Here is a 13,328-nt window from a genome sequence, read left to right on the forward strand (position 1 = left end):
AGTGTTGAGGATCAGCGGGATGGAGATGTTGTTTCCTACCTTCACCACCTGGGGACGTCCCATCAGAAAGTCCAGGACCCAGTTGCACAGGGCGGGGTCGAGACACAGAATCTCGAGCTTAATGACGAGTTTGCAGGGTCCTATGGTGTTAAATGCTGAGCTGTAGTCAATGAACAACATTCATACATAGGTATTCCTCATGTCCAGATGGGATAGGGCAGTGTGATGGCGATTGTGCCGTCAGTGGACCTATTGGAGAGGTAAGCAAATTGGAGTGGATCTAGGGTATCAAGTAGGGTGGAGGTGATATGATCCTTGACTAGTCTCTCAAAGCACAACGGGGCAATAGTCATTTAGTTCAGTTACCTTTGCTTTCTTGGGAACAGGAACAATTGTGGCCATCTTGAAGCATGTGGGGACAACAGACTGGGGTAGGGATTTATTGAATATGTCCCATAAACCCACCTGCCAGCTGGTCTGCGCATGCCCTGAGGACGCGGCTAGGGATGCCCGGTGCCGGCAGCCTTGCGAGGGTTAACACATTTAAATGTTTCACTCACGTTGGCCACGGAGAAGGAGAGCCCACAGACTTTGGTAGCGGGCCTTGTCAGTGGCACTGTATTGTTCTCAAAGCGAGCAAAGAAGTTGTTTAATTTGTCTGGGAGCAAGAAGTCGATGTCCCCGACGGGGTTGGTTTTCTTTTTGTAATCCACGATTGACTGTAGACCCTGCCACATACGTCTCGTGTTTGAACCATTGCAATGTGACTACTTTGTCTCTATACTGACGCTTTGCTTGTCTGATTGCCTTACGGAGGAAATAGCTGCACTGTTTGTATTCGGTCATGTTTCCGGTTGCCTTGCCATGATTTAAAGCGGTGGTTCGCGCTTTTAGTTTTGCGCGAATGCTGCCATCAATCTACGGTTTCTGGTTAGGAAAGGTTTTAATAGTCACGGTGGGTACGACATCTCCGATGCACTTGCTAATAAACTCGCTCACCGAGTCAGCGTATACATCAATGTTGTTGTCTGAGGCTATCCGGAACATATCCCAGTCCACGTGATCAAAACAATCTTGAAGCGTGGAATCTGATTGGTTAGACCAGCATTGGACAGACCTGAGCACAGGCTTTTCCTGTTTTATTTTCTGTCTATCGGCTCGGAGCAACCAAATGGAGTCATGGTCAGAATTGCCAGAAGGCAGGGCGGAGGAGGGCTTTGTATGCATCACGGAAGTTAGAGTAGCAATGATCCAGAAAGCTACCAGCCCGTGTCGCGAATTCAATATGCTGATAGAATTTAGGAAGTCTTGTTCTCAGGTTAGCTTTGTTAAAATCCCTAAGCTACAATTAATGCAGCCTCAGGGTGTATGGTTTCCAGTTTACATAGAGTCCAGTGAAGTTCTTTCAGAGCCGACGAGGTATCTGCTTGGGGGGAGGGGGGATATACATGACTGTGACTATAATCAAAGAGAATTCTCTTGGAAGATAATGCGGTCGGCATTTTATTGTAAGGAATTCTAGGTCAGGTGAACAAAAGCACTTGAGTTTCTGTATGTTGTTGTTATTACACCATCACCATCGAGTCGTTAATCATAATGCATACACCCCCGCCCTTCTTACCAGAGTTAGGTTTGTTGCTGTCGGTGCGATGCTTGAAGAAACCGGGTGGCTGTACCGACTCTGACAACAGAGCCATGTTTCCATGAAGCAGAGAATGTTACAATCTCTGATGTCTCTTTGGAAGGCAATTTGTGCCCTAATTTCGTCCACCTTGTTATCTAGAGATTGGACATTGGCGAGTTATATGCTCGGGAGCGGTAGATGGTGTGCTCGCCTTCTGAGTCTGACCAGTAGGCCGCTCCGTCTGCCTCTCCTGCGGTGACCGCGTTGTTTTGGGTCGGCCTCTGGGATAAGATCCCATGCCCAGGGTGGAGTTCCGAACAAAGGATCCGCTTCAGGAAAGACGTATTCCTGGTCGTAATGTTGTAAGTTGACATCGCTTTTATATCCAATAGTTCTTCCCGGCTGTATGTAATAACATACTGGGCTAACAATATAAGAAATAATACAAAAAAAAAAAAAATAACTGCGTAGTTTCCTAAGGACCTGAAGCAAGGCGACCAGCTCTGTCGGCGCTATTTTTAATCTAGGCTATATAATTTTGATATGTTGATTATTTATCACATGTGCACTGCAAACATATAGCCTATAGATACCCTGTCGGGCAGAGAGAGCAAGCAGGTCTCAAACATCTGGTTGTTGCATAGAGCAACTCACCGAAGACCAACAGCAGTAGTAGGGGTAGGGAAAGCAGTAGGAAAGATGCTCCAAGTTATGATATCTACCAGTAAATGCTAAGGCAAGAATGGGTATGCAAATCAGTTATTCAAAAACAAAAAAACGTTTTGGTTGAATATTTGCAATGCGCAATTCAGTCATCATCGAAATGCCTACCTTGAACATCAGTGTCACGCCCGGACCATAGAGAGCCTTTTTATTCTCTATTTTGGTTAGGTCGGGGTGTGACTAGGGGTGGGTGTTCCTATCTAGGTTGTTTTGTTTCTATGTTGGCCTGGTATGTTTCCCAATCAGAGGCAGCTGTTTATCGTTGTCTCTGATTGGGGATCATATTTAGGCAGCCATTTCCACACTGTGTTTTTGTGGGATCTAGTTTTTGTGTTATTGCCTGTGAGCACTCCAGAACGTCAAGTTTCGGTTGTTCTTTATTGTTTTTGTGCATTTCATTGAATAAACATGTGGAACCCATATCGCACTGCGCTTTGGTCCGAGTATGCTTACGACGATCGTGACAATCAGACATTTCCTTAGGCTATTTGTTCCTTGAAAAGTCCTTAAAGTTATGGTTTGCCGATTTAGACGTTCTACTGCTCCAATATAATTATTCTGTAATTATGGTAGCTGCTTTTGTTTGTTTCCCGCCCTTTCAATGCAAGGGTGTTGTGCTAGTAGTCTGTTGCGCTCATTGCAGTAAAACAATGTGTAGTCATTATGAGCAAGACAACATCGATTGTTTTCTTCAACTTGGTTTTCCATTACAAAGGGAACCCGGATTTAGGTTGCTTTCTCGTTTTAAAACATAAAAACTCAAAAGGCGAGACTGACGAGCTACCACGTGGACAGACTTCATTAGTGTGTTTGTGTCAGGAGCATGCTGTCTATTTAGCCAGGCAATGCCCACATTTTTCTGACATACAGTGCCTTGCGAAAGTATTCGGCCCCCTTGAACTTTGCGACCTTTTGCCACATTTCAGGCTTCAAACATAAAGATATACAACTGTATTTTTTTGTGAAGAATCAACAACAAGTGGGACACAATCATGAAGTGGAACGACATTTATTGGATATTTCAAACTTTTTTAACAAATCAAAAACTGAAAAATTGGGCGTGCAAAATTATTCAGCCCCCTTAAGTTAATACTTTGTAGCGCCACCTTTTGCTGCGATTACAGCTGTAATTCGCTTGGGGTATGTCTCTATCAGTTTTGCACATCGAGAGACTGACATTTTTTCCCATTCTTTTTTTGCACGCCCAATTTTTCAGTTTTTGATTTGTTAAAAAAGTTTGAAATATCCAATAAATGTCGTTCCACTTCATGATTGTGTCCCACTTGTTGTTGATTCTTCACAAAAAAATACAGTTTTATATCTTTATGTTTGAAGCCTGAAATGTGGCAAAAGGTCGCAAAGTTCAAGGGGGCCGAATACTTTCGCAAGGCACTGTATTTTAGAATGTCAAAAAAATGTAAAGGTCAATGCAAATGCCATTGGGTAGGCCTAAAATGCATTTTTAAAGTGGTAATGCATCCTTTTTGCATACATTTGGGGGGAGTTTTTTTCTATAGGGTGTTACAACAATTACGTATAAAATGTAGGTCCTTTAAAATTACAATTAAGTGCTTGAAAAGTAATTGAATTTAACTTGCCAATGTCTATATGAACCCCGTATAGGCTACTTGCTCAAACTGCAAATGAAAGATAAAATCCCCTGCTATTGAAATGATGCACGCATCATTCACTTTCCTGGCAGATCTTGACCTGGGACCGTATTTTTTTCATCCGGGCCAGTAGCTTTCATTTGCTGGCAAGTCTACCTGATTGTCAGGCCCTGCTGTGTGCGGTGCACGTAGTACCAATATGTCTACCACTTTGTGTAGCCGGTAGCGATGCTAATGATAGCCTAACCGTTTTCGGGTAGATGGAAAGGCAATTGAAGCTAACTACAAAGTAGCCTATGCCTACCTGGCAGAATCATGATTATTTGCATCAATCCAGTGGCCATTTGTTTTGAAAACTTCATCACAAGTGCACTACAAGAGCACCTCTAGCCAAACACAACTGTCTGGCTGGTGTACACAAAAAAAACTACATTTCTCTATTTTTTCTCAGACCTCAACAAGGGTCCCCTGATGTGGTTTAAGCATTTCTAGAGCGAAAATCTGAAGACAAAAAACAACTGGGGGAAATCATACTAATCATATTTTTTTTGACGTGGTATCAAGTATGTTCTAAATTGAGTGTTAGGATCTCTGGACCAGAGAGAGGATTTCTCATGTTCATGTTCATGGATCTTTCTGGGTTGGGTTGGGATTAGGCTACATGTCATGCCAAAATATGTTGATCCATCATTCCAAAAAAGAAACCTGTATATTTTTTTAAAAACCTGGGAAGTTACTGAAATTTTGCAAACCTAGGGAGGCCCTTTGATAAGTTTTCTCATGAAGTAGGTAGGATAAGTGGAGACTAGAGCCAGATGAATGTGTGTGTTACCTCATGCTCACACATCCAAAGTGTAAACAAGATCTCGGGGCAAGGTCGCTCACAATGGCTAACACTACAGACTAATAAGTGTGAGATGTTCTTAGGTGAGGTGTTGCGCAGAAACCATGGCCAGTCTGTGTATTATTCCGTATGTTTTTTTCTCTTTTCTCTCGCTCTCTTGCTCACTTTCGCTGTGTCTGCCTCTCTGCCTCTCTTTTCTCTCTGCTTCTCTTTCTGAGAAGAAGGTGTTATCTCTGGGCTGCATTACTTCTCTATCCTCTCCAGAAAGGCAGGGGGATTGTAGCAGGATTAAGGTGGATTGATTTCTCCCACCCTGAGGAGTGAGATTGAAGTGTGGGTTGTGTCCACAGCGTGCCAACTAAAAGTCTCCCCAATGGCCCCATCTCCTGCTCTCTCCAGCTCTATCACCTCCCAGCTCCCAAAGCCTTTGTTTGCATACACATCGGCGAGTGACTGCGGCAGCCCGATAGCTTAGTGCTCAGTGTCAGTTCCAGCTAGCTCCCTGTGCTTACTGACCTTGGGCTGATAAGAAAAGCTGGAGGAACCACACATGATATAGCCTTCATGGAGAGTGGAAGATTGTCCATTAAGCTCTTCATTTTGCGGTGGTTTCTGTGGTGTGGAAATCGTTTTGGAATAGGAATTTGGAATTCTGGGCATACACTTAATTGTAAGTTATATAGTTGATTTATTGTTTTACCCATTCTCATTTACATAGAAATCTTTTTTGTGTTGGTGATGGTACTGGAGAACATATATTTATAATATAATAACGATATAATGTAACAATATAATATTAAAGTGCGGTAGCAAATCTAATGACAATATCCTTGTGTCTTCCATAGGAAGTCACCAGCCTCCTCCCCTTCTCCAAGATCTCCCTGGACGATTTCCCAGAGAACAAGGAAATCAACACGGACCTCAATGCTTACATCCAGTACCGCATCAACGGCAGCAAAGACATCATGAACAATATCTCCCTCAATGGCAAGGCCGACCCCATCATTGTGGGAAAGGTGAGCAGCCACCTGATCGCCCGTAGCCAGGGCTCCTATCTGTACCTCAAACTGACCCTGGACCTGTTCGAGAGGGGCCACCTGGTGATCAAGAGCGCTAGTTACAAGGTAGTGCCCGTGTCGCTGGCCGAGCTCTACCTGCTGCAGTGCAACATGAAGTTCATGACTCAGTCGGCGTTCGAGCGCTCGCTGCCCATCCTGAATGTAGCGCTGGCGTCTCTCCACCCGATGATGGACGAGCAGCTGTTCCAGGCCATCAACGCGGGTACCGTGCGCAGCGAGCTGCCCTGGGACGACTTCAAGCAGCACATGGAGACGCTGTCCTGTTTCCTCATCAAGCGGCGGGACAAGACGCGCATGTTCTGCCACCCATCCTTCAGAGAGTGGTTGGTGTGGAGGGCGGACGGAGAGAGCACCAACTTCCTCTGTGACCCCAGGTGAGCTAGGCTAACTCAAATCTACCCTGGTTAGTTAGGTGAACTTAAGCCCAATTAGAGAGTTAGACGAACTCAAGCCCGATCAGTGAGTTAGGGAGCACTGCAAAATAGCCTCAATTAGCCTTACTACCGTAGCTAGCTGGCTAACTTTGCTCGCTACTGTCGCTAGCTAGCTTCTTTGCAAAGATTTGATGCAGTCAAGATAGGCACTACCATGTATGATAGATAACCTATGGCAGCAACACGTTTGTCTAACTAGCGCAAGTTGGTTTGCCTACTTTCTCTCCCTCCTGCCACACATACTGTTCCCTGCTCCTCTCCCGCCCCTCCCCCACATTCTGCTGAAACAAGCAGAGTGCAGCACACCAGCTCTCTCCTGATCTCTGCAAGGAAGTCTCCATTGAAGTTTATTTGAAACGCAACATGTAAAGTGTTGGTCCCATGTTTTATGAGCTGAAATAAAAGATCCCATGACATTTCCATAGGCACAAAAAGCGTATTTCTCTCAAATGCACACATTTCTCCTTTGCCAAGATAATCCATCGACTTGACAGGTGTGGCATATCAAGAAGCTGATTATTACACAGGTGTACCTTGTGCTGGGGGCAATAAAAGGCCATTCTAAAATGTGCAGTTTTGTCACACAACATAATGCCACAGTTGTCTCGAGTTTTGTGGGAGCGTACAATTGTCATGCTGACTACAGGAATGTCCACCAGAGCTGTTGCCAGATAATGTTCATTTCTCTACCCTAAGCTGCCTTCAACGTCGTTTCAGAGAATTTGGCAGTATGTCCAACCGGCTTCACAACCGCAGACAACGTGTAACCACGCCAGCCCAGGACCTCCACATCCGGCTTCTTCACCTGCGGGATTGTCTGAGACCAGCCACCCGGACAGCTGATGAAACTGGGTTTGCACAACTGAAGAATTTCTGCACAAACTGTCTCAGGGAAGCTCATCTGCGTGCTCGTCGTCCTCACCAGGGCATTGACCTGACTGCAGTTTGGCGTCGTAACCGACTTCAGTGGGTAAATGCTCAACTTTGTGATGACCACTGGCACATTGGAGAAGTGTTATGTGGGTGAGCGGTTTGCTGATGTCAAAGTTGTGAACAGAGTGCCCCATACTGGCAGTGGGGTTATGGTATGGGCAGGCATAAGCTATGGACAGCAAACACAATTGCATTTTTATCAATGGCAATTTAAATTCCGTTGCCATTCATGCGCCGCCATCATCTCATGATTCAGCATGATAATGCATGACCCCATGTCGCAAGAGATCTGTACATAATTCCTGGAAACTGAAAATGTCACAGTTCTTCCATGGCCTGCATACTCACCAGAAATGTCACCCATTGAGCATGTTTGGGATGCTCTGGATCGACATGTGCGACAGCATGTTCCAGTTCCTGCCAATATCCAGAAACTTTGCACAGCCATTGAAGAGGACTGGGACAACATTTCTAAGGCCACAATCATCAGCCTGATCAACTTTATGCGTAGGAGATGTGTCGCGCTGCATGAGCCTCTCTACCATGAGTGAAATGTGTGGTTGCCTAGGAGAGATGGCTCACTTTGGCATTTCTTCTAGCACTCAGAAGGAGGAGAAATAATTACAATGCCTTGTTTAGAGCTGCATATTCTGATCTTCAGACGCTTTTAAAAATGTAAATACCAAGGGAGACCATTTTGTTTAAGGAGCAAACAAGCACAAGACAGTATTGAATGGTTGTTTGTGCAGTAAAGAGGGGGTAAATTACCATCAATAAGAAGTTGTGCGTGATTCATCTCTGCCTGGGAGACCTCTGATGTCTGTTTCTTCACTTGAAGAGGAAATCGAACATTCAAGACAGCGTCGCCGCGTTCCCTTTTAAGTTATATCAATCCACTCCTTTTCACTCAATCACAGACATGTTATTGCTCCCTAGTTTGTATACCGCCATTGATCGATACACATGGGGCAGGATACTTATGTAATCTGCGAGGAGGGAGAAGACGGTGCTTCGCTGCGAACAAATTATGGAATTTATAGCTCAACTCTGAAACAGAAGCTGACAAGTCATATTTCTTCCTATTGCTGCTAAGATGTGCTTTGCTGTGTGAGGGGATGGATGGGCAGCCAGGAGAAGTAGCGTAGTGGATATTTGCATCCCAAATGGCACTCTATTCCCTATATAGTGCACTACTTTCGACCAGAGCCCTATGGGCCCTTGTCAAAAATGGTGGACTAAATAGGGAATAGGGTGCCATTTGGAACACTGCTGATGTTGTTTGGCAGCATACATCCTGGGTCTCGTCCCTGACACATTATCTTACATGGGGTCGACTGATGAAATGTAGGGCTCCTTCAGTGCTCTGCGTGTAGGGAAATTGATTTAGCTCAAGTCTGATGAGGGAGGTTGTTTACTGGCAAGGATGTTTCCATAAACACTATTCAGTGTAATAGAATAACCATCTGTATGAAGTTCAGACACTACTGGCAACTGATGTTGACATTTGAAATTCAACACTCATTTGGGTTGGAACTGAATTTGCTCTTAGACATGGTTTTCTCTCAGAAAAATACTCTTGAGTTGGCAAACTGTAGGCTTAGTAGCAAATGTATACTATACAGTAGTTAGCATTATTACTGTCAAGAGTGTACTCCTATCTTGTTGCTATCATTTATAAGAACAAGAACTAGGGAATCATGATATATCGGTGAACATATCGGAATCAGACGATATTAGCTAAAAATGCCAACATCGGTATCGACCCAATGTCTAGTTCAACGCCGATGTGAAAAACTGATGTCAAAGCTGACGTACATACCTATATAACGTAATGACACCACGTAATATTTTGCGCTACACCTGCAACACAGCATTCCTAACCTAGCCCACAATGTCTGCTGTGTCATTTGAAGAGTAAGAACATTTTAGTGAGACAACTCAAAGGCGAAATCCATTAACGCCAAGATAATGGAATTCATTGCCCTTGACAATCAACCTTTCTCTGTCGTGGGTGATGTTGGCTTTCGCGACTGGTTGAGCATCGGTACACACTAACGTTACCAAGTGCGCTATTGTTCAGATGTTGCCCTACCGGAGTTACACAGTAATAGCGTCACTGCTATCAGCTTCAGGACATACTATGGAACGCCGTTTGGGTCTTTGCGTGTCCAAAAAGATACACGTCAAATAACACTATTTGACAATAACACTATTTGACACATTAAATAAGATTTTAATTGACACGTCAAATACAACCGTTCTATTATAGACTGTTATTTGTTCTGAATTTGCACGTGCAAGCCAAGCGCCACCACTACTACTATCAGTAGCACTGTCAAAGATGTACAAAAGTCTGCAAACAAGCGAACACCGGCCACGAACGATGTGTTTACAATACCGCTTTGGTAATAAAGCGTTATTTGTTTGACCGCAACTTCTGGGGTCGCTAGCTAGCTTTAGCTTGGTACCTAGCTAGCACCAATACAACCAATATAGCACCAATTCAACCAATCTGAAAACAGTGACCAGTTGAAACTGCAGTCATTTTCACTTTTCTTAGCAATGATTTAGGAATCCTTGTGAGTAAGTATTAGCTAGGTAGCCACTTGTTGTTTACCTATTGAAATAAGAATGCCCCCAATGCAATTCTAAAGTGTTATTTCAACAAATCTTTGTCAAAATAACAAATTAATGTATTTTCTTTATTTTATAACATTCCAACCTCGTTTAGTATGATTTTTTCAATTATGGCATAATTCTACTATTTTATTCATTTGCGTCACTGTCAATGACATACTTTTATTTGGAAGTCCACTATTGTGCCTAATCCTTATTGTGGCTAGCTTCACAATTAATGGTTCCGCCCACTATTAATCAAATAGAACTGCCTTATAAATGACGGTTATTTTAGATGATGACACCTAGCTATATAGTTTCACTGTAATAGAATGCTTAAAAAGCTGCTAAAATTGTAAAAATCTCTTATCGGTATCGTTTTTTTTTTTTTGTGGCAAGGAAAATATTGGATATTGGTAGCGTGCAAAAATGTCATATCGGTGCATCACTAACAAGAACTTATGTGGTCCCTAAAGCATCAACACAGTATGAAGTGTTATTGTAGATTTAAAGAGAAATCTTTGAAAACAAACACATGATTTGGTAGCAAAGATTGGTGATCGAAGACATGGGCTAATGCCAATCAGGAGGGGGACAAGTACAAACTTGTGTGGTTACTGCATATTGTGTATGCATCCCATCTTAAATATTATAAAGGAATTTACTGTGTGTTCCACTTCATCTTAGATTAATTTTGGCAAGGAATCTCAATCTGCAAAAAAAGTCATTGTTTCCTGCGGTTTTGCTACCCTGTGGAATGGGCTAATGTGTCTTTAGACTGTGATTTTTTTAGACTGTGATTAGACTCGGATTCTTCATACCCTCATTAGTGAGTACCATAGTGCACACTAATCATACTAGGGACAAGTCCCAAATGGCACCCTATTCCCTATATAGGGGTCAAAAGTAGTGCACTGTATAGGGAATAAGGTGCCATTTGGGACGCAAAATGATTGCCCTTACTTTCTCTCTGTTCTGACTCACCTCTGCATACCTCTTCCAAGCTGCAGTCACTGACCTCTATACACCCCCTCTCAGACCCCTCCAACACAATCTGTCAAAACAAAAGCAAGTGAAGACCTGGCATGAGGACTGACACACAGAGCTAGAAGAAATGCTTGTTATTTCCCCATTCAAAAAAGAAAGCACACCTTAACGGAAAAAGTTCAAACTGAAACGTCAGTCATGCATGGTCTTTTAATGAAGTTCTCTGGTAATTAACACCAGAGAGCAGAGCTTCAGTGAGAAGAGGAAGGTGGTTACATTTAACACAAGGGCTGCATTCTCTAGTCTACACCGCTTGTCCTCCTCTCCTCGCGGGCCAGGCCATGTCAGGCATGGCCTAGACAGGGTCTAGACACTAGCGTTTAACAGTGTTTAATTAGACCGGCCAACAGAGAGGCTGACGTGAAGTAATGGATAGAATAATGCACCATGATTACAACACACTCTCCAATCTCTCAAGATAAGAAAATTACAAATCTCTGCCTGGGAAAATTAAACTAGCTTTAGTTGGAATGAAAAAACAGCAGCCGTCACTCCCCAATCAGCCAAGTATGAAAGTGGATGATGAACAATGTGTCACTCACATCGATACATTGTAAGAACATCCTACCATGGCATAACTACGGCACCTGTAAGCCCTAGACATTGTTTTTCGAACACTTTGCACACTTTTAGTTGTTGATGGGAAATGTCTTGGTGTTTCCTCTACAGGAGTGGACACGCACTCATGGCCTTCATGCTGTCGCGACAAGAGGGGAAACTGAACCGGCAGCAGACCATGGAGCTGGGCCACCATATCCTTAAAGCACACATCTTCAAGGTACAAGAGACTAGCCAGGACCAGATTACCGAACGGGCATGCAGGGCACATCCTTCGGGGCCCCTTTAAAGCTATATTTGAGCTATTAAACAGCAACAACAACAAATATCTACCTCATGGCAAAGAGTATAGAATTGCTGGAAATTTGCTTTATAATGGCAACAGTTTTTCTTAGACAAAATGTGTAGAATAGCATTATAAAACTGCACATTTGTCTCTCTGCACCTGCAGTAAGTTAGCTGATTTCATTAAAAAAATATATATATACAATATATTGCCCCAGGGCTTCAAGGTAGTCCAGCCTTGAGACTAGCTACTTAGTTCTGGGCCAGAATTCACAAATTGTCTCAGTGGCAGTGCTGATTTATGATCAGTTTTGCCTTTTATACCACAGTGAATAAGATGACATGGACAGAGCGGGACCTGATCCTAGATCACCACTCCTACTCTGAGACTATTGATGCAAATGGCCCCTGAAGCCTATAGTGTATATCCCACCCTTACTCAGATTTTTCCTTTTGTGAATTTTAGAGTGCGTATGTTTATTAATGAATCAAGATACATGTACATATGGACATTATCATCAGAGGATAAGCCCTCTGGGTGTGAGAGAAGACTCTGGGAGTGAATCTACAGTATGTATCATTGGTTTATTGACCTGGTGTGTATGCATGGTTTTAGTGTCTCTGTCTCTGTCCTCAGGGTCTGAGTAAGAAGACGGGTGTGTCTTCCAGCGTGCTGCAGGCCCTCTGGATCAGCTGCAGCGCTGATGGTCTCTCTGCAGCCCTGGCCTCTCTGAGGAACCTCTACACCCCCAACGTCAAGGTGAGACCTCCACCCTAGACATCCAGACCCTCACCTAGAGCACTGCTGTGACATAGGATATGCTATTTATTTATTTATTCAGGGTATTTTTATTGATAGATACAGTGAAAAAAGTGATTGAGATGAGGAGAGGGACATAGAATGCAAAATGGCGCTGTCAGGGGTTGAACCCATGCCTCCAGGGGCAATGTGTAGTCTGCAAGCAGTAGTAGCACTACCACTAGACCAGCCAAAACCAACTGCCGGACCGTGGTCTGGGTCCGGACCCAGAGAAGAGTCAATCCGGACCGGACAACATCGCATTTTGTTTTATAAAAGTCAAAGCATAATTTTTTTTAACAGCTTTAACAAATCAACCCAGGCGCAGTGGCCTCTTTAACTCAGCAACCTCTCTTTCTCGCTCTCTCTGTCGATGCAACACCCACCTGAAAAGTAGTAATATTAAGCGCCATTATGACACCAGGCATAGTAATTTCGATCAGAAGTATCCCCTGAATGCGGAGGTGAGAACAAACAAGATTAACCAACTAAAATACCAATTTGAGAGATCCGCCAAAGTCCTTGTCAATTCCCAGACAGCCCAACAACATGCAATGGAGTGTTCACTGAGGATAGCATGGGTTTTGGGAAAACACAAAACACCATTTTCAGACGCTCAGATGGTAAATTAATGCATGTGTGAAGTTGCTGACACCTTGCTTGAAGGTAAACAAAAGATGAGCTCAGAGAAAAGATCAAACGAATTTGAAAGAGGACCACCCTGACCTGACTTCATATCACTGTATCATCCTTCTGTCCTGTGTGCCAGTCTGGGG

At 43.6% G+C, this 13,328-nt stretch overlaps 1 protein-coding gene across 6 annotated transcripts in view; it reads left to right on the forward strand.

Moving 5' to 3' along the window:
- The window catches only part of LOC110520058 (protein TANC1), a 277,467-nt gene that overhangs the window by 222,843 nt on the left and 41,296 nt on the right, over positions 1-13,328 (forward strand). For all 6 annotated transcript variants that reach the window (XM_021597043.2, XM_021597046.2, XM_021597045.2 and 3 more), the window contains 3 exons: positions 5,647-6,254; positions 11,580-11,688; positions 12,391-12,513. In XM_021597043.2, coding sequence (XP_021452718.2) covers positions 5,647-6,254; positions 11,580-11,688; positions 12,391-12,513 — 840 coding nt within the window. The remainder of the gene's footprint in view (positions 1-5,646; positions 6,255-11,579; positions 11,689-12,390; positions 12,514-13,328) is intronic.

The sequence above is a fragment of the Oncorhynchus mykiss genome, chromosome 3 (assembly GCF_013265735.2).
Source record: "Oncorhynchus mykiss isolate Arlee chromosome 3, USDA_OmykA_1.1, whole genome shotgun sequence".
NCBI lineage: Eukaryota > Metazoa > Chordata > Actinopteri > Salmoniformes > Salmonidae > Oncorhynchus > Oncorhynchus mykiss.